The sequence below is a fragment of the Ischnura elegans genome, chromosome 2 (assembly GCF_921293095.1).
Source record: "Ischnura elegans chromosome 2, ioIscEleg1.1, whole genome shotgun sequence".
NCBI classification, from domain to species: domain Eukaryota; kingdom Metazoa; phylum Arthropoda; class Insecta; order Odonata; family Coenagrionidae; genus Ischnura; species Ischnura elegans.
This window is the reverse complement of record NC_060247.1, coordinates 55,555,027-55,582,719: the sequence shown is the minus strand read 5'-3', so window position 1 is coordinate 55,582,719 and position 27,693 is coordinate 55,555,027. Positions and strand designations below refer to the sequence as shown.

Sequence of the window (27,693 nt, the reverse complement as noted above, 5' to 3'; positions counted from 1 at the left end):
TGAAACCTAACCCAGATTCTTCCCTGAAAATGAATGAACCAGATTGAATCCTATTCCAAAACAATCCCGTCTCATCAGTGGCACCGACTCCATGGGGCCTGAGGGGGCCCAAGCCCCTTCGAAAAATCTGTTGTGGGTGTGAGGAAAAAATGTGTCAGACTTGTTGATTTTCCCCGGAGTGTCCTGATATCGAGATTCGAGTTATCAAGGTTCTAATGTTGATCATATGACTCTTCTTAACCCTTTCGAGACGGCAGAGTTTTCGTCTTAGCATGACTGCTGTACTGAGCCCCAAGAGACTCTTCTTTCTCGTGGTACGGAGCATTTTTGGAGGGCATTCGTTAAGAAGGGTCTTGCTGAACCTTTTTCGACCCCTCCACGCAGGGACTTCACATTATCTCGGACTCCGAGAGTAGTTGTGATTCCCTCCTTTCCGGGTTTACGACCATACCTGCGGCATTGGTTCGCGGTCAACTTATGTATTGCTTATATGTATTTAGCAAATGGATAATTGTTGCTTGCACGTAAATTACAGACTTTGAATTGAATTCCTCATTTTTATCTGAGCATTGTCAAATTTTAAACGAAGTTCTAAGGCCATTATTAACGCATTTATCGCAGCAACAATTTCCATGTTGATGTTTATACATAACTCGAGATATAAGTTAACATTTGTCGTAGAATTTCGTTTAAAAATTGTAAACGTGGCTCAAAAGACAAATAATTCAATTCTTAGTGTATATTTCTTGAGAAATGAACAAATATTTATTTCGAAAATTGACTGTATAAACAATTGAATGACCGCTGTCCCGTACCGCTGAGAGGGGTTCTAAAAGATGAAGGGTCCGGGTACCTGCTCCCAGATTCCGAGGGTTAATCCTAAACCCCGAAGCATTGGGTCCCGAGGCAAAGACGTCGTAAACCCACGACCGACCTAAAAGGGGGTAGCTAGAAAACGTATACATACGGCTTTCGATCTCCTGGCCGGGAAAATCTCACACGCATATATACGCCCGTCGTCTCCCGGGTTAGGAAACGTCCACACGTATATATATGTGTACAGTAGGGAAAAGGTTAAATGCTTAAAAAACTTAAAACTCACTAATTAAAAATTTCCCGGGGCATGATCCCCGGTTTGGGCCCCCCAATATTTTTTGTGAGTCGGCATCCCTGCGTCTCATGAAAATTAAAAACTAGTTGAGGGGATGGGAGCCACTCTCAATCACAGCTTGCAGTTCATCAGAAAATGTTACGATGACGGTGCTCTCAGCACTTGCAGATTTACCTGATATCGCAGCATGAAAACACCAGCTTGCCATTCAATATTCTGGAACCAACCAGAGTTCCACTAATTGTCTCGGAGCAATCACCACCCTCATCTTCTTTTGTTGATTCAAATAAAGCCACAGCTTTTGTGCAAATAACTGCCTGTGATAGAGGAACATCATTTGACCATTATTTATAAATCCAGGTAATTAGAGGTCCTTCCGTTGTTTTCCAGCGATGAACTTCACGTACACGAACTGACCCCTTCCCTGAAGTCGGTGTAGCTGATGTAACTGATCTCATCTTTATTCAGAACAATAGTACGGACTGTCGACGTTGTGAGCTTAAACTTGCGCACAATATTGCTATGACGCTCTATTTTCAAAGCAATTGATCATTATTGGGCTCTTCTACATTTATGCTTTATCTTGAATACTTCTTTATTTTTCTATCTGTACTTCTATTTTTTGCCATTTTTCACTTGGTTTTTACTGTGTAAGGCCCTATCACAATCACCTTCCAATGCTGAACAACTGCCACACTGTATTTTTGAGTTGCAGAGGGCCTAAAAATGGAAGCCAATGTGATAGGACTTTCTCTCAGACCCTTTTACATGTTGAAGCTATTTGTGCTATTTGTATGCAACTCGGCTACTGCTCCATTCCTCCCCCATGAAATGCACTGCTGACCTTGAAGGCATTAGGGTGGACCTTTAATGAGGATGTCAATTTGCCTGATTATATGATGGTGAAAACGACATCTCATACCGTATTGCTTTCAAAAAACTCATTTCCATTAGCTCCAAACTTAATAAATGGTATAAATTAACTAATGGAATTCAGTTGAGGAGACGAGATAAATTACTTTGGTAGGTCGGCTATCCTGACGCATGATGAATAATGTCTTTGGCCATTGCACAGCAATGGATTTCAAGGAATATTAAACAAAGAATTAGATTTGAAGCAAGTAGTACTATAAAATTGCGTAAAATGAGAGTAATTTCATGTTTACTTAGCATAATGATTGGGATGTTTACCCGAGGAACAAATTTGTGCTATAACGAAATTGCACTAAGCAAGACATGGGTGCACTGATGACTTAAGGATTTATATTTTTTTCAACTTAAATAAGCATTCATTGCAAATAGGAATATTTAAATATTGATAATACTACCTATTGCTACCTTCTACTAGTTCTCTCTGCCTGTAGTAATAAGCATGTAATGAGTAAAGTCATTGTGGCTTTGCATTCATACTTTCCTTTTAATCTATGGCATAATTTGTTGGAATTCAATTGGTACAGCATTTGAGCTATCCATCACATGAGTCTCGTTAAACATATTATTTAGGAGGCTGCAAAAAAGTTACCTAATTATGTATCTGTATTGGATTTTTATATTACAGGTATCAATTTTAATTGGCAGCTTTTTGATACACTCTTTACCTCATAATTAAATTTAATGCATTTGATCAGATGGCGACCATCCACTGGGAGGGCAATGAAGTCAGATAGATATAAAAAAATTTTGGTCATTCAGGATTTTGACTGATGAGGGGTATTAATGCAATGTTAACACCCTGACACAAATTATAACTTTTTACACTTAAAAAAATAATAATCCTGTACAATACCTCTTGCCTTAATAGCCTTAGACAAATGTAATTTCTATTTTAAAATGTTTCTTAGGTTACCTAACTTTGCAACTCCTAAATACTGGCAAACTCACAGAAGGTGATTGAAAATAAGAGGGGATGGCACTAAAATGACTAATATGTATTGAAAATTTTGATGGAACAATTTCATGGGCAAAGATAGGTAATTTTTCCTTGGGAAGTGTCATTTTTCTGCCTGAAATGAAGTTTAGCATTACCCATCTATGCAGGCTACATTAGAAGTCTTATTTCATTATTATTTCTTGGTTTTGAAATTTTAGATTCCCCTCAGAGTATACACTCCTGAAAAATCTTCTTGATGTAACAAACTTCTTCCACTATTAACAAGTGATAATTATTGAATTTAGAACCAAGTCATCAAATGGCCTCTACCAAATTAAGAAAAATTAATTACCAAAATTAAACATTCACAGATCATCTATTCAGTAGACTGCAAAAGATTGACCATTCACCACCGCATTATTAAGTCCTTTGCACCTTCTAACATTTGTCACAATTTCAGTTGATTGATCTGCATGGAATCGTAGATTGTTTGAAATCCAATTCTCAATCACCAAGGCCTAAAACTTTTTTTTGTCTGTTTTGTATAAGAAGTTCAAGGATTTAGTGAGGATTCATCCGTTGATGTGGAAGTGACCCTGGCGAAGGAGGAAGACATGGCTGTGGATGGCACCCCTTCGTCGCCCCCTCCTTCGAATCATCCATCCCCCACCCGACGCCCTTCGGGTGGAGAAGGGTCGATGACGGGTGACGAGGAGTGTGGAGAGAGCACCGCTCTCTTGGACAAGGACTCGGGTGCCAGACTTAGCTTGGAGAAGTCTCCAGACACTTGTATCAACATCGGGAGCCTTCAAGGTGCAAATAGGGTGATTGACAATGGTGATAACGGCAGTGGAGACTGCGCAGTCGATAGTAATCTCGGGGTAGATGAGAAGTGTGATCATTCCTTTCAGGTGGTGACGAGTGTTCACCATTATGAGAAAGACTCACCTACGGAAGAGGTATGAGAAGAAATTTAGCGGCAGTAAGGGTGTTTGTATGAATTTATTGTTGGATACTCTATAATAGAGCTCAAATTATGTGCTGATCCAAAATAATGAGTGCAAGTATGAGTGAAGTGTAAAAGGCACAAATCAATTTAATATATTATTATATTTCAGTATGAACTGCAAGAAAGGAGTACAAGCCTTCAGTAATATCCATGGATTTATTGATGGTATGTGAGTGTTATTTGGTAAGAATCAAAACCACAATCAAGTTTGCCTGAATTTGTGATGAAGTTACTACAGATATCTATTTAATTTGTTGACCGATAAAAAAAAGCAGCTTTCAGAGTGAAAGTATACATTATCATTCCTAGAATTTCAGGTTTTAAAGCAAAGATAACTAATGAATTATGATACACTTTTTTAAAGCTAATTATTTTCAAATTCTGACAAGCTTTACTGCTAGGGTCATATTTCCAAAAAAATTGATTTGTAAAAACAATTTTGATACAGATTCTTTTTTAATACTTTGAGGACAACTTGAAAAAAAAATTCTCCTTACCAATGAAACATAATATAAATAAACCTTATGCTAGATAAATTGCTACATAAATTTATATGAAAAGCTCATCACTAAAGGTGGACTACATTCAATTATTTGCCTAATTCTACAATTTTATCTAAAAAATAATTTGGCTAGTGAATTAAAAGTTAATCACATCTTACCGCAAGTTACTATGCTTACACAATGGCCATTTTTCTCATTTATTCAAATCTGATGTGAATTATTCATGCTGGATAAAATTTCTGACCATTTCCTACAAGTACACATATTGTCGTTTTATTGGCCTGTTGGCACTTGTTTGCTTCTTTATGATTGTTGAAATTGTTTAAACTTCTTGATATTAAGGACGAGTTGAATATAAATATTCAGCAGCATTGTTATTGTTTGTTGCTGTTGAAATAAAGTTGTTATGAAATGTGCTGGATTTATTCTGGGATTGACTAAATTGAGTCATTTAATTTTTCCTTGATAAGCTTGCTGTGCTTCTCCAGTAAATTGAGTCTCTGCTTGAATTGTGTGAAAAAGCTGCTTTCAAAAGATACCACTTTCAATGTTTGTGATTTGAGAGTATGACTTTATAGCATATATTCTAAAATTGTACATAATGATGCAAATATTGACACTTGTATGAAGAGAGTAAAAATATGTTCACTCTCAAGTCCAACAGGGAAAAGTTACTTGGCTCATTGTTACAATGGGCTATTCATACTATATCAATTTATCAATCCATTTAATTAAATACATAAATAAATATATATGATATGCCCAGATGTTCAATGGTGCATGTACCTATGTTAAATGAATTATATTTTTATGAGGAAAAAACTGTGCCTGGGCTGACTTTCTCAATGCTCTAGTTTTGAACACATGAATGAAATTAGAGAATTACTTTTAATAAAGTCTGATTTCATTATTTGCATCACTATTATCTCTTGAATACATATTCGCATTCATTGGAACGGTAAATATTTGCTTGACAAAAACATTTGGAATCCATGTGCATAAGTGAATAATTATTGGCTCAGGGGTAAACTGATTTGGAATACGAAACCCTTCATTCGCAATTTGATTCTTAGGCTAAAATAATATCATAAACAACAAAAATGTTACATAGTACACACACTAGTTACTTTGGCTTGAGCTTTTTCCTTTAAAAAAAAGACATAGTTTTATGATAAGTATTCCAACCCATTAGGAGTGGATGCTTCTTACAGTTAATGATGCAGATTAAGGTTTTCTTTCTATGGAAAGATTATTTTTTTTATCTTCAGTTACCTTACCATTCATTTATCACCCCTGATGAAAGGGAGATATAATGTTGTGATCTATGAAATTATTATGTGTAGTTATGTATTTGGTTTTGGGTTAATGCTTTTAATGTTGAGCCTTTATAACTCTTTATGTTATTTTATGCTAGGCCAGGTTTCATATGGATGTTGAAATGTGAAGTTTGTTTTGAGTCACCTTAGCTAGCTGAGCATTTCCCTTACTATAATGGAAGTTAAAATTATTATAAATTAAGTACATATAAGCCATATCATGAGGACTTAAAACAAGTTTTTCGTAGCTTCGGTATACTTTTATTTTTTTCAAATTTGTTTTAGAATTGTAATATTCTACTTTAAACAGATGATATCTATCTCAAATTTATTTCAGTATACTCATTCTCATATGTACTCTGTAGCAAAAGTAAAACTTTGTATCCAGATAGGAAAGCCATTCCTAAGTTTGGGAAATGCTGCACAGGTGAAATCAAATTGAATGGAAGAATACATATGTGCTGCCATCAGTATTTTTTTACAAAAATCCTTTTCCAAATTATAGTTAGCCTTTGTATAGGGAGGGCCACATTGGTGATCCAATATTTTTACAGATATTCCAAAGGTTTTCTGACCTTAACTACTATTGAGCCATTGAAGCTTAACTAAAATAAGGATCTATAGCTCACATCATGGCACATAATACGCACTATCAAGCTTATATCTCCAGGCCCTGGCCAAGGAATTACTGATCATGAGGAACAAAATGTCTGACAATATCTCTTATGTAAAGAATATCAACTGAGAAAGGCTTTCGTCTGATATTTGTGAAGCCATTACGCATTTCGATAGGTTCATTTTCTTTCTTGGCCGTAATTACCCCTGAAACAATGAATCTTTTTAGGCTGGAAGTGCTGCAGCAATAGTTTTCTTTCTTTCCATCTCCAGTTTTTTATGATACATTGACTAAAGAAAACATTTTTACATTATTTTTCACATTATGGCTCAAATTAGTAAACATGAAATGTAAAATGAAACACAAAGAGACCATAATGACATTCAATGACAAATATTTATAATTCTCTAGCACATATTTTTATTGGCTCATAATCCCAGTTACTAATCATTTGACACCCCATAGTTTATCGAACATTATTTTTCTGCATGACCTATTTCATCTGTAGTGTGGCAACTATTTAACTAATCCACAGTTTAGTAGAATAAAACTTAAATCACGGCTCACGGAAGAATAATCTGCAGTGGCAAAATAGAGTACAGTAAACTCCTGATAATTTGGGGTAAGGATGGTGAGAAGCAGTACAAATAAAACAAGGAGAATCCAAACTTATTCTTTTATTTCTTATTACATGTATTCACAATACATATACTAAAATAAAATGATATATTTATATTCATGCACATATTCTATTATTTTAGATTACTTCAAGGACTCACTGAGAGCTTTCTTCACCCAACTGCGGATCTTTTTAGGGGTGATAACGACATTGTAATAGTTTTCACAACACTCCACTTACTCCAGCAAGCTGTCTACCCAGGCTAGCACCTTGCTGTGACTCATGCTATCTCTCCTCCATGTGTCACTGCTTCCATTTCCCTCTTTACATTCACTTCTACTGTCCTCATCCTCTCCCATTTGACCTTGACTGGTCATTCCGTAAACATTCCTGAGTGTGACGAATTTCCGGTTCCCTTGGGCTGTATTCAATTGCATGTCAGGCCATGGCAATAACTTTTCATTTGCAATATGAAAAATACATTTAAACATCTTAGATAACATTTCCTTAATTTCCAATTGGTTATCTATTAAAGGAATCATTTAAAATTAATCAAGAGTTTTTTTCTGCCACTTTTTATCTTCTGCCATTGTAGAATAGATGTCCAAGTGAACAAAAAGTCCAAGTAAAGCGTTCCTTGTCAGCAAGTAAAGAATATTATTAACTTTCACAAGAGACTTCGATTGAAATAATAGATTGTGTGTATTCTTGCATTAAAGTATGATTATCTTGGTGTTATATTATCTGATTACATTTTTTACAAAGGTCAGGGTACACATCAAAGTAGGATGGCTCTCGTGCATGGATAATCAAGAGTTTACTGTAATTCTTTAATGCCTAATGCAAATTGCTAATGCTTACCTTAATTCAATAAAATAAGGATTTTAAAAAATTCCGACAACATTCCTCAATTTTAAATGCTGTAGATTTTGGGAATCAAAGACATACCATAGTGAATATAGTAAAGGAGAAAATCATTGATTCCTAAATAAGCATCCTTAAACTCAACGTTCGAGGCCTCACAATTAAAGGAGTAACACCTCTCATATGTGGCCACCAGCAGACATTTTGTGAGCGAAAGTTTAACAAGGTAAAGGCTATTGTTGTTCAGAAATTGAAATTAATAAGATTGAATTGATAGCCCAAGGTACTTAAACACTGGTTGTCTTATCATGCATCAATGTTCCTCTGTAAATATCAAATGGTGTTTATCATTAATTATGATAATAAAGAGTGTATTATGTGCCATTGATCAACAGCTATTGAACTGAATTTTTGGGGTTGGTCAAATGATATTTTTTCCTTGTTTGACTACCAAATTACTTTGGATTTAATACTCTATGGATTATGTGCAAGCGTTATTGCCCTTTGACATTTGATTTAGAGTATGTAATTGTCTGTAAATACACTTTTTATAGGTGCTAGTAGCTATCTGAGTGTAAATCCAGAACTACTTACTTTTAACAAAAAGGGAACATGGTACGAGCTTTAAATAAGTCCAAAGCCGTGACAAGTCGAAGGCTGCACCAAGCAGACCTCTGCATCACAGGCTTCTCTCCAATCAACGGCCTTCATAAGGATTTTTTAGCCAGATGAGCCAGTAAAAATTATATTAATGCATTAACTATAATATTTATAATAATAATAATTAATGAGCATGTCCACTCTGGAATTTAAACCTCCTGCACAATTTGGTCCTGGTATTGAAACCATAATAGTTGTTCTGCACTGATTAGGCTGGGAATGGAAACTAATTTTGAAAGAGATTATAAAGAAAAGCAGATTCTGATAGGCCTTGGAGCTCATTGATAGTGAACAATTTTTCGAGGGATTGCATGCGCTGTTTCCCCATGCAAGAAATTAAATTTTCTGCAAAAGCAGTGCTAATGATTAGTGTTTGGATATTTAACCAGCAATCAATGAGTTACTTTTCAATTACTCAAAAATTTAATACACCATTAAAACATTTAAACAATGTAATTTTTTCTCGAAGGAAAGTGACTTCAATGAATAATTATTGTATTGCTCAGTTGTTGACATCTCTATGTATCAAGATGTTGGTGTTGTTTTTTTTTTAAATTATGGATTCACTGTGAAAAAGACAATAGTTATTGAGCTATCACAATGAGCATTAAGTTGAAATGCCTATTGGAGAGTAGAAAAAGTAGAATAATATTTTTGTTTGATTAAAAGCCAATGTGATTTATGTAAATATTGATTGAATTATGCCTGGCCATATTTTGTTAATGTTGGATAATGATTCATTGACTTATGAAATGGATTTGCAATGATATATCTAGAAATTTCAGAGCCTTTCAAATATTAAAACTCTTGGAAAGGTGCATCAGACTGTATCATCGAACTCTATAAAAAAGTGGTACAAATAGCATTACTTTTTTAAAGAAAACCTTATAAGCAGTTAATTTACGATGTAATATCCCTTCAAAAAATATTTTCCATGCACTGATACTCCAAAACATCTCATTATTAAAATTATGAATTTACCATCAAATGAGATTATCGAATTGTTTTCTGAACTTTTAATATTCCCATTTTTTTCCCATTTTGACCTCATAAAGCTTTGTTAATAATTATGCCTGTCATATGAAATTTTATTGTAAATATCTTTTGTACATTAAAAAATAAAAATGTTGCATTGAAACTTTATTGCTGGAATCTGTCTAGTTCAAATGTATAAATTGAATAATGGTAAATGTATTGTGAAGTCACCCTTCCTTAGACTAACTATAGGACAATATGTTCCTCATTTAAAAAAACTGAATTATTGATCGAAGATTCATTTAAATCACTATGGAACTGATTTCACTTCGAACAAGATTTGCAAGCACTTAGTTTTTCGGAGGCGTTGAAGCTTTTGTGCAGACATTAATTAAAATATTTTTAGTGTCGTAATCAATCACTGCAAAAATTTCAAAAAATTTTATTCTCTGAAAATTGTTTGAACTTGATAAATATTAATACAATACATACTTACAATTTTCAGCGCTGTTTACTTTTGCCTGCTCCCTGTATGCCGTATTTAGAAGTTGAACAGTCTGGTGTTTCTCAAAACAGGGTCCTACGCAGGTTCCTGGGCAGTTTTGCATCTGTATCTTGTATCATATCTCTCTATGTTTTTCTCACTCACTACACACTTTCTTCATTCAACCCTATATTTTTCAATTTGTGGGTTTTGCTGAACAAATTGCAGTCTGGTCGATTGAGCACATTCCGTATCGGTAACCGAGAGCTGTCCTTTTGCTCTGTTCTAAATTCTGTCCTGCTATGATTTTGTTCACTAAGTTTCAAATATTCACTAATGGGCAAAATGTTGTAGTGGTAAGATCTTTTTTACAACTTCCTTCCTCTTTCTATCTACAAAACAGAGAAAATTATGGTGCAATGAAAACCTTCCCATTACATTGAGAAAAAATGGAGTTTCGAATACATGCTTTCCGATAAAATACATTCTGAAGCTTGGTTTCTTATTTATTCCCATCGATATGAGCAAACCTAGAAATACTATTATTTCTGCCAGAGTTGCGGGAATCCACTTTTGAAAGCGCAATTTTTTTGTAAATTTTCAAGAAACTATGCTATGTAGTGGTTTGTCTCAGTCACTATAATAGTTATTACATATTTCATCATAAAAAAACTCCAATGTCAAGGATCCTCTTCACACAAATAGGCGATATTTTTTTCTAACTAAATCACACGCAAAGGTTAGAGGTGCGTGTTCACAGCCGATCTCTTCCCAATTATTTTCTTGAAAATTCCCAGAAAAATGAGATTGTATAAATCTTCAAACTTTGAGTCAAGGGAAAGGGGAATTGAAACTTTCGAAGTCGTATCAGAACATTCTGCACTCTTTTATTCCAGAGCATCAAGCACAGGCTCATCGGACCACTCATAAGAGCTAGAAGCCATGGTCAACTAAGGAAGGGTTCAGATACGGAAGGGGCCCAAGCCGAAAAAAATAAAACCACCAAAGCAAACGTGAAAAAAAACCCAACCCTCAGCTTCCAATGTCGTAAATAAGATACCAGATGCTGGCAGGTCTTCGAGGTTCCGAGAACTATTGAGTGACAATGCCTGGACGGTCCAAGCCTTCACTATCATTTCCACGATGAAAGAGAAAGGAAAAGATGAGGCAGAAGAGCAGATGATAATGAACCACAGAGGAAGGCATTCAACATCCCCACATAGAACACACAATTGCTAAGAAAGTACATAAATCGGAGCATAAGTGGAAGACTATCTTCCATGAGCGTCCACCAGACGCTGCTCCTAGAGGAAGCATCCTGGCATCAGCTGGAAAATATATTCTATAAAGATACGAGCACACAAGCAGAGGCAACTAAGAGGCACTGAATGAAATCAGGCAGATATGTCTCACGTATATACTCCATAAAAGTACATACATATGTATATGGAAGATTAAGAGATAGGAATACCCAATGAAACTTTCGAACGCCTACCGTGTGTCGTACACGCTTTGAGGCATGGCATTCAAAAGACACAGATGTTGCGTCGCACACGCTGAGAGAAGGACCACAGGCATTTAAAGTCACGCTTGAGGGGTTAAAGGATTTCAGATATGTGAGCTTATCCTTAACCCAAGGCTTTCGACAGTGAGAATGGCCCAATGCAATGCCATCTGTTGACCATCGCCAGAAAATTCAGAATACAGTGGAACTTGGTTAGTACGTTCCTCCTTAGTACGTTTTCCTCCTTAGTACGGCGATTTCCCTCGGTCCCGGTACCATCCGAACAAAATACAGGTAGAAGAATTTGGTTAGTACGTTTGAAAAAATTGCGCTTTCCTGGTTAGTACGCTCAATTGCTTGCCGTGACGCAACCCGCAATTCGTTCTCTAGTGTCTTCTTAAGGGTCGCAAACGTCTGAATTCAAGATTTAATTTATTATTATTAGCCATTAACATTCTTCCATTCATTCCACATCTCTTTCTTCTACCGTAATTTATCCAAATGCATTTCTGAATTCTTGTGACGTGCTGAATAATAAAATTCGGCCATTTTTCGGGAATGTCTGACTATGAAAAACTACAGCCAATAAGAAGCCCCAATTTTCCCCACCCCGAGCTCCTCACCTTCTGTTGCCTTTGGAGCGCTTGGGAGTGCCCACTGCTGCGCACAAAGTTCGTGAGTGGGCAATTGTTGCTATTGCACGAGTTATCATGATGAAGAAATGAGTCTTTAAGGTATTAGACAATTCCCACATTATCTAAAGCAGTACTGCTCCATAAACTCGACGTCGTGCGTATTTACTTGACTACTGTTGCGGGAACAGACGATCCTCTGGATCTCCACGCGAAGCTTAGCTTAAAAATACTTTATCTCGGAACGAAAGCAGACGACATTAGACAAATTTTGAAAGTAAATTTCAACTGTTTAATATAAAATTTTCTTGTAATTACGTCGTAATCTAATAATCTTGCGTGTCATCTGTCGATATATCGATCGATTTTACAATCGAAATGGTATCATTCCAGAAGCGAATGTCTACGGCTGTTGCCGTAATTTGAAAGTCAATATAATTTTGCCCAATTTTTATGATGTTTAAAAAACCAGTTGACTTACTCCGGGTTGTTGTTATATTCTCCGAGTACGTTGTGAGAAAGAAAAATGACTTGTCTTCGCTTGTCTGAGCTTCACTCGTCCTTGTTCTGTAAATATGTATAGGATAAATCACGGGAGATAGACGCCGTAATCATGAAATCGTCTCCGGGATGTCCATGAAAAATTGCGATTTTTATTCACATGGTATTGTTTTTCATGGTAGCGCTCATTTTCTTGATTTTAAATGTGAAAAGAGTTCAGGAAGGCGATCCTATGAGAACTACCGATAGTAATTGTAATTATGACGACTTTTTCACTGATTGCAATAACCCCGACGGCTATTATTTACTTTCCTCATTAGTACGTTTTCCTGGTTAGTACGTTCATTTTTCGTGGTCCCTTCAGAAACGTACTAACCAAGTTCCACTGTATTCACTCTTGATGAGTGGTGAAAGTGCCAGGCAGCCTTAGCGAGTGCTGAGTAAATGCACTTAACCTAGCTTATCCCCAATGCATGCCACTGATGGTTCTCCAATTGTCTAGAAGCACTAAGTTTAATTTGTTATGTACTTGAGATAGCTCATTTCATGTCCACAGGAACAGGGTGAAGTTCTGCCATCCCCAACCTTATGAAACTAGCCTTAACCAAGAGGACATGCATGCCGTGATCATCATGTAGTATGACGTGGGGGAGGTGGTTGGGGTTTGGTTTGGGAGAGGGGGGGAAAGAGAGGGAGGAATGGAGAAAAGAGGGGAAGGAGAAGTTATTATGTGGGGAGGCTTGCTGCGATGATTGGCATACACAAAAGACTGAGAGCTTACAACATAGATTCTGAGTTCAACAGAATATTACATACAACACATGAATATATATTGTAGTGGTCCCGATTCACTCCCCACCCTTCTCAGGTTCGGCCCTTTTTGTCTTTCCCGAGGGATTTAACCGGGGATGATGAGTCAGGGTTCTGCTAATTAAAGGTGGTGCTGTTCGGCCGTGACCAACTATGAAACCGTACAGTCAAAGAGCGATTGATGCCCCTCCACAAGCAGACTTTTGTCGCATACACGAATGTAAATGTAATGTGAATGTAAACTACGTAAATGAAATAAGGGCCCAGTTTTGGTTCTAGGTTTCTGCTTCCACCGCGTTACTACTCTGAGAGGCGATCGTATGCAGGATGTTTTGACGATTTTGGCAAGATAAACGAAATATGTTCTTTTCACAACACATTTAATTAAAAAAATAGAGAGAGAGAACGGAAATAGTAACCCTTTTCAACATACACAGCATCTCCTTCAATAAACAAAAAAAATGAACCCTTCAAAACACACGTAGTTATCTTCAATAAACAAAAAAAAATGAACCCTCAAAACACACAGCGTTGCCTTTAAATACAAAATAATTGAAATGGGATACCAGATTGGGGGCAAGGCACGTGACATCGCCTCAAATGAATGCCCGTGATTGACACTTACGGAAATAGAGAATTTCTCTTAAAGTTCATTGTCTCTTGTCTTCTATTTCTGAGGATTTAATGACCAAGGGAGGACAAAACACTGAGATAAGTTTCGAGAGCTCGAAACCCCAAAAAAATATGTAGTGAGTCTATGGTAATTGAAAATGTGGGAACCATCAGAAAATGTGGCGACGAGAATTCTTACGACTTTTTTTTTTTTGTTGAGCGAGGATGGATCCTGCAGGAACCTTGGGTGTTGAAAGGCAGGTCAATGAGGCGATGATATCAGCTCTTGAACATTGCCCGGTACACCACTGTTTGCAGAATTCTGCTCGCTGTTCTCTTTGCCGCGTTCTCGTACCTTGGCTTCTTGATTCCACTATGACGGCAGACTCCCTGCTGAGAACTACTCGACCACAACTCTCTTAGGCACTCAGGTCTCTCCCTCAATCCACCTCAATCTCTTCTTTTTTTCTTTCACTTAACCTTGGGAAGAGCTTTATATAAGTATGAGGGCCTCCCAGAATACATCACTTTCTTTGTCATCCGCATTTTCGACATTCACTTGTATTTTCACCGGTTATTTCAACCGCGGACAGCAAACTTCACTGCACTGGTACCACAACTTACAACACATAATAAAATAAAAATACACCCTGTGATTTTACATAGAAATAGACTTAAAATTCTGAACAAAGAACAAAAGAAAAATCAACCCTTCTTGCCAAAATCGCAAAAACCTCCAACGATCGGCTCTCTAGAATAGGAATCATATTTTTTATATACATATGTGATGGCCTCGGACCATCACAATATACACATAAAGCATATGAAATCATTCAATATCCTTCTTTGCTTTGAACATCAAACTGGCCGGTGATAATAACCGAAATGATTAAATCGACAAAACAACGACAACTTAATAAAAAGAAAAGCTTCTCTTCCAATCAGTTTTTGGCATGGTTTCTCACTGAGACACGGGCACCCAAAAATGAATTTGCAAGAAAAGAAAACATTAACCTTATGCATAATTAATGATAGAAAGCACACACTGTCCTAAAATACACAATCATTGAAACACACGCAATCATTGAAAAAAAGGGGGGGAAGGGGATAAAAATCAAAATGCAATAAACAAAACGTGGGAGCAACGGCTCTTCAACACAGGGACAGTTTCTTTGGTTCTTGGGAGGGGATACTGGATTTTTTCAAGATCACTAAATCGCAGCTTTAAGTCAAGATTCTTCTTTGCTAGGGGGAGGTAATTCGGGATTGTGGTTCTACTTACCAGGTTTTCCTGCTCTTGTTCACAGCTTAGGGATGATCTCCTTGGTTGGCTCCTTCAGTGGTCGCTGCATCTTCTGCACCCCGTGGGCTGAGAGAATGCTCTGTGGAATGGCATGGGATGACTTTCTTCTTATTGGCGATGGAAATCTACCGTTCATTCTCCTGTTTCCTTCTTTCCGCTAGTCTCCTCCTTTTCGGTACTACCATATTCCTCCGAATATAGTCCCCCCCCTCAAATTTTGAGGCTTGAGTTTCGGGAAAAAATTTTAAAAATGGGTTTGAATATAGTCCCCCCCTTAACTTTTATCACGGGCATTTTTGGAAAAAAAGGGGGACTATATTCAGACATATATGGTAACTCCAACATCTCTGGGTCGTCCTCTCTCTCTCATCAGACCACTTATTTAATGAGGAGCCTTGACAAATTGGCAGACCCTCCGGCAGCATGACGAGGCCAGGGTCGATGTTCCTTTTTCAGCTTGAGGCTCTCGAGGTTTTACATCCCGAAGAGCGTTGGTTTTCTGGAGGTGAGGAAGGTGGGGAGAAATCGGGAAAGAGCCCTATCTTGAGACTCCTCACCATGGGGGTTTTGAAGCACGTTTTATCTATTTGAGGGGGAATGGGTTGTAGATTCAGGTGGTTGCAAGCCGCCGTGCACCATTATTGTTCAGGGGGTGGGATGGGGGAGGAATTAACTCTTCTCTCTTCGGCACGCATGCTAAGTCACGTGATGGGAAAACCCGGAATTTGGAAGGCAGGGATTTGTGGGGGGGGCAGGAAATGCAGTTTCATATCATGTCACAAGTTCATTCACACTCAGTTACACACACAGTCAAACACAATACAAGACAACTAAATGAAGCTCTCCTTCCCTCGAAAACACCCATTTAAACCAAATTATGTACCTTGCCAAATGGCAATGGTTACAGTAGAGACCCCTTTTCTTTCCCAAATCCCAGCCCTACAAGAAGTGTAGGGTGAGGAGGGATCAAAGCCTTACTTGGTCTACAGACTCATGATTCTAGTACCACCACTTAATAAAGCAGCCAGTATCATTATTGTGTCTTTGGGTAAGCTACTCTAATGGGTAACATGTAAGGATTTTTTTAACAAAGCATCAATTATTTCAATCAAAGAGAAGGTTTTCATTTAGGTATTCGCAATTCATGTTTATATCAATTATGCATACGTTGAGCTGGGGAATATGTACATATAAGTTTTCAAGAAGTATTCCACCATAAAATGAAAATAGACCTTGGATTAAGCAATAAAAATATATCTTTATTCAATCGATAGTGATACTACAAAACTTATAAACAAAAGTAATCATATAAAATGTATTCCCCAAAGTATATTTTTTCATTAGAAGGGTACATGTGTTGCAACATTAACAACATTCACATACAAGAACATGATTGGGTATAAAATATTTTATGTATACATATGTTATCAAAAATAAAATCCAGTTTCCAAATCCTTTAAATATTAATAAATTTATAAAAGGTTTTTGATCACATAATATAGGAAACCATATTACAACAAGAAATTATAAAATATTAGAAATTAAAATAAATGTTCAAATAAATTTTGAAATAAAAGTCTAACTAATTACCTATGTAATTTAACATTACTTATAACAGCATACATAGGAATAGTTATTATTTTTCTAATTGTTAGAAATCATTAGTGAAGAAAATAAATGCTAACATATAAGGTCTATACATCTTCATTGTTCTCCATTTTATTGGTAAAAGCCATGACAATGAAAATGTAATCATTCGTAGGCATGTGGTTTTTAAAAAGGTCAACCACTCATGGGTGCAATATCACAACAACTAAAGGGAAGGGTAAGCCATGCTGAAATCAGAAGTTCTGAATGTCGTTGTGTCTTCTCATTTTTCGATTGTTAAGACCGATTTGCAAAATGCTTTGCCCCTTCATTCCAATTGATTCCGCAGGCTGGGAAATTTTTTCTGCTGGATAAGGTCACACAATCTCTCCCCGATTTTCTCTCAACTCATCCTTCCCACCCTTTTAAGCTAGCTTAAACAGGTTTTACTGGGAATTAGACCCTCCTGCTCACAATTTGAGTGGTTTTCTGCCCAAGTGTGGTTCAAACAGTCCTTAGATTCAAATGAGACATTTTAGGAGCAACTGTTAGATAGGAATGTATATCAATGTATACTCAATTTTTTCCAATTTTCACCATGATGATAATATTTTTCACCATTTCAACACTAAATTGATTGTTTATTTCCTACTGGCTGTTCCCTGGGTGTGAATGGATAATTGTAAGCCACAGTGAATATGTTTAAGATGCAGTAATAAAGTTGACAACAAAGTAACGAAGTGAAGCATAGATGGCTGCAAGATATATAATTGATGAGGTTTTCACTGTGGTTCACAGTGACACAGCCATCCATAACACATTTACAGTAAAGCACCAATTATCTGTTGTTAAATTAAGTGTTCATGTGACTAACCATCTGTTTTGCCCATATTATTCTGATTGTGAGATTCAACTAGATTCCAACTTCAGAGACATGATTTGCGATTTTTCTAATATTTTGTTTTCTTCTATGATGAAGCAAAGTAATTGTGTTTTTTATATTTTGGGGGTGGGGGTGGGGCAGCGATTCGGACCCCCCTGACCCTCTCCCTCACCATATACTTTACAGAAAATATGCATTTCCATTTGGATACTCAATACCTTTGAATATATCATGCATCCAACCACTGAAATATTCTTCAAATTAATGAGACATGACAAAATAACATGGATAACTCACAAAATGGATTGTGAATATTAAATAATCAAGAGCCATTAATGTGCTTAAAACACAGTAAAACGTAATAAAAAGTTTTGGTAGAAGACTATGATTAAAATACAACAGCATTGCAAACTCGGATGTGAATATTTAACCTTTAATTACATAAAAATCAGACAACATTACTAGGAATCTCAATGAGGTTGAAAATGAAAGTTGAGTATTTATCCTTTTCAGTAATATTTCAAGGAGAAGTTACAAGATGGAGAAATCTGTAACAAAAATTATCTACCATGAAGTGGAAAATAAAAGTTTGTCAAAAGAAGGGTAAAAAATTAATTATTTCCAAAATTTTCTGTGCAAAATATTTAATTTTGTGGTGTGATGAATAGCCTGTGAATAAGTACCCGGCTTCCAAGGTATTTCCATAGTCATTAAAACATCTCAATCTCCAGTATTCCAGTAGGTAGAGGATCCCATGGGGCATTCACATACCTGTAATCCTGCACTCTGCTTTGGAAAACGGAACATTCACATTAAGTCATTTACCTATTGAGTGGAAAGTTTGTTTGGTATTAGTTTCCTCAGATTGCAAAGAAGTAATTTTCCTGACCTCCTCAAAAATCAGCAGTATAACTCAATGCTCCTCAAAAGTCACCCATTTCTAAGACAAAAAAAAATTGGTCATTATTCTGCAGGGACCATTTATATTTTTTATAGCAAAAACCACCTTCTTTAACATAAGCGTGTTATTTCCTCAAAGCCTCATTACAACTGACAAAATAAGTACTTATCTAACAAATAATCATAAATTTCATATAATTCATTATTGATACTACTTCTGGGGAGCCTCAAAGAGAACAACTGAGGAGAGAACCCCATCCGTTGAATGGGATTTTCACCCTTCTGTGCCCAATGTCAGCTATAGTCACCGCAGTTTCCATTTGCAAAAGAATGAATTTTGAATGTAGATAATAAGGGGGATGAGAAGTGACCACGGCCATAGTAAAAAAAAAACTCAGGTATGGATGGTATAATGCCTTAAGTCACAGCTTAATTAAAAGCCATCTTTTAGCAAAGTGGGCTCAACCCTTGAACTTCTAGCTGAACAAGTTTGGGGTTAAATAAGGTTATTTATTTAAAATTTTAGGAAAATTTAGGTATTTATTACATTGACCAAAGTTTTAATCTTAGAACTGCTTCATCCATTTTTATTTGAGTGGAAATTATAGAGTTTTCATTATGTATTAGTGTTATAATTAAACTAAACCAAACAGTTAAAAATAATGCTGATATCTTTTTATTATGAATTAATAGCCCAGCAAAACCCAAGGTTAGTATTAGTTTTGAATAGCCATGTATTAAAGATTAAGTACCTAATCGGAAAATAAACACATATTTACTTCTCCTAACTCCTACTGTATTGAGTTTACCTGAGTTGAGTTCATTCATATTCCAAGAAAGGTTGTATTCATGAGAGGGTTGAGACCAGTGGACAAGAAAAGCATTGTGTGTATTTAGGGTTAAGTACCTAATCAGATAATAAATTAACACATTTTTACCTCTCCTAACTGCTGCTGCATTGAGTTTACCTGAGTTGATTTTATTCATATTCCAAGAAGGGGTGTTAATTCATTGGAGGGTTGAAACCAGTGGACAAGAAAAGCGACCAGTTTCTCACCGAGTTGAGACTTAACCCTTTCGTGCCAAATGCCGCACCTGTGCGGCGCGAATTTTCCTACCCTAACCAACCAGCCTGTGCGGCACAGGTTGAAAAAAGTGACCATGGCAGACACAATAGACCCACGGACGCGGTCGCCCCTCGAGATCCGCCGTAGCGCGAGCCCAGCCCCTTCTTCCACACAAAATTCATTTTGAATGTAAAAAAATCAATGCGAACAACAAATATTTGCATATTTTTAACATTAATATTATAGCCAGCTGACCGCGGACTCACTCTAGGAAGGGGCTTTTAATCCTTCTAGGGTCTGGGACAGAGGCCGAAGAAAGGGTTCGTCGCCCCACTGAGTTGGGTCCAAAAATGGATAGGGAGGGTCCTTCAGTCGACGAGAAAAGGCTTTGTACTGGGGAGTAAAGAAACATTTTAAGAGACTCGTAATGAGGAAGAATTTCCCTCAATGAAGGTCCGGCACAAAAGGGTTAAGATGGGCAATGACCTTAGTTGTATGCCACCACCAGAGAGCTCTGTACTGAGAGACGAAGTTTCTATGGTGCTCTTATTAGGAAAAACATTTCTCACCAAGGATTTGGCATGGGACTATGCCATTGCAGTGTGACGGGTCCACCCTTTCTCACCCAGTATTTCCGGAAAAAATGAAAATTTAGTAATTTTTAAGGTGGCTCTCCAATATAAGTTTCCATTTTATCAGCTTGTCAACAAAATATGACAAAGTAATTGATGAATATCTAAATGCCACTTGCCTCTGCAAGTCAGACCTTTGATGCATTATCCCTGCTAAGTATTGCATTCCACCTAGGCAATAATACTCTATCATATTGAAATTTTCAGTATTCATAGAGTTATCCCTCTTTAGCCTTTGCCTGTCTCTCAATTTTGAAAATGAACCTCTGCCTCAATTTCTGAGATGAAAAAAAAAATATGCCGGAGACATCGGAAAATTACAAAAAATATCAATTCTAATCTTCCTGAAAATAAAAAAGAAATAACGACCACCAAAACACCTTTAAATCGCTCCTGTCACTGCTTCATCCTCAGAGGCATTTTACTTCGAGGCCCAAAGGTATCAGTAGGCTCTAGGCTCCACTTTCCTCAAAGGCCCACACATTTTAGCTTTTCCCGAAGTTATAGAGTAGATGGTGTCAACTCCCAATATCATGCATGTTTCATAATGAGTGGCACAGTAGGGCCCTACCTAACTTGGTAAGGCAATGTCAAGCTTTATTTCAATGTGAGCAAGCCAAGGCCAATAGCAGGCTTCCCCCTACTTTCCAGGCTGCCTTTTGCTAATTCTTACTGCACCTATCTGTCCACACTAAGGCACCCAATTTGTGGGACGGACTTTAAGGTAGGTGCACAAATTTTTCTGGGAAAACTTCATTTCATTATGACACCTTAGTAATCAAAATAAATCAACAATGTTTACTATATACATATGCAGGAGTGGTCTGGGTGATTGGGGGCCCTCGGCTTTACATCCCTGTTTCTCAAGCAACAATAAAAAATCATTAAAAACAGTTAAGCTAAATCATCACATCTTCGGTTAAAATGTTATACTCCACTTGAGGAGACTGAAATGAATAATATGGTAAACTTTCAACATACACCTCATGGCTTTTACAACCAGATTAGAGAAAGAAGAAAACATGTAAAACTGTCAAATTCAAATCTAATCACCTTTGAGGGCGAATCTCAATAGAATGACACCTTTTCATCCATACCACCTGAAAGTGTAAATCAATAAAAATATGGTTTCCAAGAACCCATAAAAGGAGGTAATCCATGTAATAAAAGAATCCTTAAGCTATTACTTAAATGATACAAATAAATAAAGGAGTGATTAGAAAATTATGACTCAAGCGCTGATTTCACAGAGTACACACAAACAAGAGGAATAACTGGCTTATGAGCATGGACCAAGATTAAAATGGCAAAATGCAAGAAGTGATGGGTCTAAGAGGCTAATTTCGAATATAGCATATGTTTACATGTTTTAATTTTATTCTGACTACATTTAATGCATGCACACATAGAAAAGAATTGGGATTTTGTTAAAATATATTTTAAAATATTTCACTAGATAACTTTTTCGATGATAATTTCAAAGGGATTTCAGTGATGGCCTTAGATTTTAGTTGCTGTACAATCACTTGAATACTCTCGTATGTATTTACTTTGAGATTGTTGAATTTAGGTCAAATGTATTGAGGAGAATTCTTAGTGAAGGTGAATTAAAACTCACATATCATTTGCTAAAAATAATTGCGGTATTTTATGTATGAAAATATTTCATCGGTGTCATCCAGAAGACAAATGATCCCCCTCTGGTAACAACAGTCACAGCATATCGAAGGATGGTAACCATGATCACAAATATGAAAATCCAGCATGATAAAAAATCATGGCCACAAAGTACTACCTGTTTTGTACGCACATAAAATCCATGGTTTATAAAGTCATTACTCATAACTTGTGGATTGTGTGAAAGTCTTGAAATTTTTCCAACTGGTGAAGGTTTTCCCACCAAAGAGGGAGCCAATGTTTGACAACCAACTTGAACCATGGTGTCACCTTGATACCTTTCTCTGACAGACTGTGAAGAAATGGAACTAAGCCTTCTCTTGAAATAAGCTTCACTTCCATTACCTGAAAAAATGAACACATATCTTATATATAATGGATTCCAGATTTGGAAAACTTTCCAGTAGTAACCGAGTAATCAATCACCAAAATAAGAAGAATAGAAACCTACTGGATTGGGTAAACGCTATGACGGTATTGGGTAAACGGTATGAGTCAGAATGATCTCAATTGCATGCTTACCTCATTCGGGTTTGGCTTGATTTCCATATCTCCTCTCAATATCAGGATATAATCTATTTCATGTTCTCCCCAAACGGGAATATTTCCGAATGCTTCAATACTTTTTTGAGAAGCATCAACTCCACTGAGGGAATGATAGTGGAATCGAGTGAGGTACATAAAGCAACCAGGTTGAGTTTGATCAGTTGGGATACCCAGCTCATATTCTAACCGACGGGATGCAGCTCTCTTCACTCCAATAGCTATTGATGTACCGTCTTTTCCATTTTCTTCCAGTTCTTCGTCAGTATACAAAGGATGACTGCAACAAGCATTAGAAAACTCACCAGGAAAGGTAACTTTCTGTTTTGAACGTCTTTGCATTAACATCTCTCCTTTAGAATTAAATAAGAAAACACTAAACGCGCGATGAAGGAGAAGTCCGTCGTGATTTTTACTTCCACCAACTAAGTGACAGTCCCTCTTACTTGCTCTTCCAACAACTTCATCTTTTTCATTAACGAGGATACAAGGCTCATCAAAGGAAGCAGCTTGATTTGGGTCAATGGCCACATCGACAACGCTAGAGGAAAAAATCCTTATTTGAGCTGTTACCAGTTTTTTGGACAACCCAAGACACCGCCTACGAATCAGGTTCATTTTCGCGTTTCTGAAATAAAATGATGAAATTACGAATGAAAGAAAAATATTTGAAGTATTTTATACATTATAGAATGGCAATTGAGCCTTAAATGAAATCACACACACTAAAAATAAGCACTAATGAGGAATTAGAACGAAAAATTAGTACGAATGTAAATTCGCCGCAAATGGAAATATACTTGAGCATACCTTAGAGAGGAAATAATAAACACTGTGATACATAAAAAATCCAAAGCTTCGCGACCTGCGGCCAACGTAACACGAAAGGATGTCGAGGTCCACGAAAACACAAAAAAAACAGTTATTTTAGCAGACGTCGTCGAGTCTGATTTAAAATGCGCTGAACGTTATGTTGCCGTTAAAAAAAGGAAGCTCTACCATCCGCTCCCCTTCACTTTTTCGTCCCCTCCCTCCAAATCAGGTGTATCGAGGATATATGCAAAATCTTTGATATATGCCTATTCCCTCGTTTTCTTATGTGTTATTCTTCTAGTGCATTCTTCAGATACAAGTGTTATTTTTAGAAGCCGACAGTGATAGATGAGGAAGCTTGATGTCATCCTTTTGAGGGGCTTTAAGGTCATCCCTCAAACTCACGATCTAGTCAGAGAGATAAGTCACTGTGAATATTTTTGAATTTTTAGCAGCATCCTCTCTACGAAAGCAGAACATGCGTCAGAATTCTCGACTAATGTTGGTTGGTCAAAGTGTTATGCTACTACCTTACAAAAGGCACATGGTCCCTAAGTAATTATCTCCAGTTGAAATTTATTTATGTCGTAAATATTATTTGATTATGCTTCTTGATTATAATGGGGGGACTCAGTAAAAGTGTCCCTTGTGTTGTTACTGACAGATTTCCATATACCTAAATAATATTATAGACTATCGATAAGGTTGGCTGGAGGTTTACGCTTTAATTGAATCGCTAGATATATAGGTAGCCGACGAATGGCGACTCCTATTTATTCGGTAAACTTACTTTCAAAGGTATCACGAATGGATGAAGTCTCCTGATCTTCTTCAATTGACGGCTTCAGAGCCTCTATCTTTGGAAGAAGAGTACGAAATGCAAATTAAGTGGCAAGAAGATGATGACAGTATGTTTATAACTATTTTGCATGTTTTGCGTATAGTGTCGTTTGGACTCAAATAACAAAGAACCTTTATTTCTTTCAGAGTGTACTTTTATTGTCCTAGACCTGGACCTATTCAGGGAAACAAAAGACGAGATAGGTATGCACGATTCCATTATCCCGTTATGTATCCTTTTGGTATTCTTTAGATTATACTCAGCATGAGTGAATCCATATAATTGTTATTATCCCTGAAGTTGGTGCATGGGCTATTCATATAACGTGGTATAGAACGGGCTTCCATTGTAGTCCAAGGGTAACAAGTCTATAAATGAGATTTATTTGAAATTTGTCTCAGTTTGTGCTTAAACTTTTAGCGGTGGATTTGAATTTTGTGTTATCGTTTTCATAATATATTTATCGTCACATCGTCAATCATACTCTATTCAAGAAATCACAGAAATAAGTCAATAGGCTTCACTGGTAGCCCCTGAAAGTATTGAAGGGTAAAATATTTTCATTGATGTTAGCCAAGCCGGGTTAAATTGGTGGCAGATCCTATTGCCCCTTTTGGATATTTTTTTCAGTTTGGCCTGTGATCCAATATTCTGTTAGATTATCCTTTTCTTTTATTGCATCTCTTTCGTGGACTAATAGCATGACAATAATTGAATAAACAACAAAAGAAAAGCACAAGTAGCGGGAATGCAAAACAACATCACTAATGTGGCCAAAACAAACAAATGAACCCATGTAATTCTTCATTCTATCATTGAGCCTTGTTCTCTCCTCCCCTCACATGCTTGTAATGGGTAAATCAAAGATTTTTCCTCGATAATTATCAGTATCACCTAACCGCATTAAACCTGTCTAACCACTCCTGCTCCATTCTTATTTCTAGTAGAGTTTTTTCTTTCTTCCCCGTCTCATTGAGAGCTTTCTCATTTATTTTCCTTTACATCCATTTCAACTCCCTCTTCCAGCCTTTTCTCCTCCTTCCTCAGTTTCCACTTTTATGCTCTGCAGAGTTTTCAAAATTATTAGTTATGTCAAAACAGTTTTATAAGCTTTCCTTGAAAGTAATTAAAATCAATTAAAATGTAAATAAAAGGAGTTTATTCGTTCAGAGTTATCTGTATTTGAGTGTGCATATATATCTTGCGCATACCAAAATAAGGATCAACCATACATCATTCTGGTTTGCAGCTGTATGTTATCATAGTTTTGCCATCTATTTGTGACCATTGTTTAATTATTATACTTTCAGAGTCCATGATTGGAGATACAAACCTGTTTTTCATGCTAAAGGACGATAATTGTGGTTTATGCACTGCAGAAGCAGAAATTATGATTGCAGAGCCTGGTGCAAGAAGAAAAAGAAGAGGTTGGGAAGCCATGATAATGATGTTAATATATGGTTAGCTATTTTTTATTTGGATGAAGTTACTATTATTGCATGAGAATAATCATTATGACAACTGTCATTCGTTAGTATGTATTCATCTCTTATCATCATCATCGGTTGAGATTGTATAAAAAATCTTTTGGGATTTCCCTGTGTCTTAAAACCAATTGATTTAAAGTGGCCTACAAGTCTTCTCCTTTTGGTGGAGATCTTGTCAGGGCTTCTCTTCACACCTCAGTTGTCCATCATTATATTCTGTACATATTCAAAGGTGAAGGTGCATCTTAAATTGTATTTAGGGTGTTATTCCTTCTCAAAAGTAGTAGGAGCCATGCATCAATATGGCCATTCAATAATCCTCTGCTCTTGGTCTCTGTTTGTATGTATTAATTTTGTAATTTTTATCTCAAAGCGCGAATTTGTACTTACTACTAAATAAGGATTACTAAATAATCAGTATTTCTTACTTCTGTTTTGTAAGACAAGTCAATCCCAGTTTTTTAGTCCTATGTATATCCTGAGCTGCTCATTTAGATAATTCTTGGTTTTATCTTTTCAAAGTTACATTGACTCCTTTGTAAAATTAATTTATCTTATTTTTATTCAGGGATTTTGGAATTAAAAGTGAAAAAGTACCAAGCCAAGATTGGAATCAGTAACTCTGCTAGTATTCAAATGTTTGAGAAACTTGGATTTCAAGAGGTGAGTTTGATTTATGTAGTGGTATCTACTGGTTTCATTGACAATTGGCATGAAAAAAGGTAGTATGTGACATAATTGTGACTTATTTTGCTCTACCAGTCTTATTTTGTATGCTTGTATTGATTTCTAAGCAGGCTGTTTAATTTGTGAAATCATTACAATTGGAAAAACAGCTGAAAACTTTCATGCTGCAGGGTTCCCACTCAACCGTGAAAACCTTAAAACTGTGAATAAGCCGTGAATTTTGTGTGCCGTGAAAAAACCTGGAAATAGCCGTGAATTTCGTCATAAAACCTTTAAAATCTCTCAAAATTGATTTTATAACTGCGATTGACGGAATAAAAGAAAAACGTCGATCATGTTTCAAGGTGACACGCAGACACTGCACACTTATATTCGAGGCACAATTATTGGTCCGTGTGCCATGATGACACATTGACCTTAAGCCTGTACCAAAGCCATAAGACTGGTAACCAAAGTGTTCATTAACACTTGCGAAAATCCAGACACTAGGGTAGTTTCCTTCATCAAAGAAAACAAAAGGCATTGATGGCGATTCGTTACCCACCATTAGTGTATTCATAATACACAAATTATTTGGTTTTTGAAATACCGGTTTAGACGAATGGCAAGGGTCAAATTTTATCCTCATTTGAAAAAGGCCAGATTGGCGCCCATGCGATTCCACTCCACGTGACGTCACAGGGACCTAGTTTCTACACGAGAGGATAGGAGTTATGCATCGTCAGAGGCTACCAATGCATGCATGAGTCACAGAGCTCAGGGAAACATGTCTTAATAATCACCTATTAAAACTGGCTAAGGTCGGAAAGTTTTCTTCGCTTGATAAGGTATTAATAAACCTTTTTTAAGCCATGCGCTACCAGACAGGAAGGTACTCGGCTACCCGTTAGCATCCTGCGTCCTATCAGCGCTCAGAGCCTCGATCAAGGTCACCTACCAGGCGGGAGGGGGAACCAGAAATGCGTCGTACGGACTTTTTCCCTTCATTCCTACTTACGCGTCGCGTTTTCGCGCGCTTGAAATTTTTCACTTTTCATTTGATCGCGAAAAATAGATATCGTCATTTAAAAATCTAAAAGCGTGAAATATGTACTCCAGGAGTAATAATCTTTCGATTTTGGCAATAAAAAAATAATAGGAAACCACCCTCTTCTTAACTTCCCTGGCACCCTGGTCCCTCTATTTTC

At 36.7% G+C, this 27,693-nt stretch overlaps 3 protein-coding genes across 6 annotated transcripts in view; 2 read left to right on the top strand and 1 right to left on the bottom strand.

The window, feature by feature from the left end:
- The window catches only part of LOC124153767 (potassium voltage-gated channel subfamily KQT member 1), a 597,365-nt gene extending 587,883 nt beyond the window's left edge, over positions 1-9,482 (top strand). The window contains exons 17-18 of the mRNA XM_046527120.1: positions 3,534-3,940; positions 4,100-9,482. Coding sequence (XP_046383076.1) covers positions 3,534-3,940; positions 4,100-4,135 — 443 coding nt within the window. The 3' untranslated portion in view covers positions 4,136-9,482. The remainder of the gene's footprint in view (positions 1-3,533; positions 3,941-4,099) is intronic.
- Positions 9,483-22,079: 12,597 nt separating this feature from the next.
- LOC124153765 (isopentenyl-diphosphate Delta-isomerase 1) lies at positions 22,080-23,617 on the bottom strand. Its single transcript, XM_046527116.1, has 3 exons — positions 23,489-23,617; positions 22,658-23,306; positions 22,080-22,480 (listed from the first exon to the last, which is right to left on the bottom strand). Exons 2-3 carry the CDS (start codon positions 23,294-23,296, stop codon positions 22,298-22,300), a joined length of 822 nt encoding a protein of 273 aa, XP_046383072.1. The 5' UTR covers positions 23,297-23,306; positions 23,489-23,617; the 3' UTR covers positions 22,080-22,297.
- An 89-nt stretch (positions 23,618-23,706) lies between these two features.
- The window catches only part of LOC124153766 (N-acetyltransferase 9-like protein), a 112,361-nt gene continuing 108,374 nt past the window's right edge, over positions 23,707-27,693 (top strand). For 3 of the 4 annotated variants that reach the window (XR_006863757.1, XM_046527119.1, XM_046527118.1), the window contains exons 1-5: positions 23,707-24,046; positions 24,290-24,399; positions 24,479-24,535; positions 25,643-25,792; positions 26,388-26,482. Coding sequence is in view for 3 of the 4 variants with exons in the window: in XM_046527119.1 (XP_046383075.1) it covers positions 23,970-24,046; positions 24,290-24,399; positions 24,479-24,535; positions 25,643-25,792; positions 26,388-26,482 (489 nt within the window). In the remaining variant the exon portion in view is untranslated. The remainder of the gene's footprint in view (positions 24,047-24,289; positions 24,400-24,478; positions 24,536-25,642; positions 25,793-26,387; positions 26,483-27,693) is intronic. The other variant, XM_046527117.1, reaches the window with a different exon arrangement.

Bases quoted from the DNA above. Each gene is read 5' to 3' on its own strand.
- LOC124153765 (XM_046527116.1), bottom strand. From the start codon at position 23,296: ATGAACCTGATTCGTAGGCGGTGTCTTGGGTTGTCCAAAAAACTGGTA. The intron at 22,481-22,657 runs GTAAGCATGCAA...TCATTTTTTCAG, and splicing joins TCAAGCCAAACCCGAATGAG to GTAATGGAAGTGAAGCTTAT.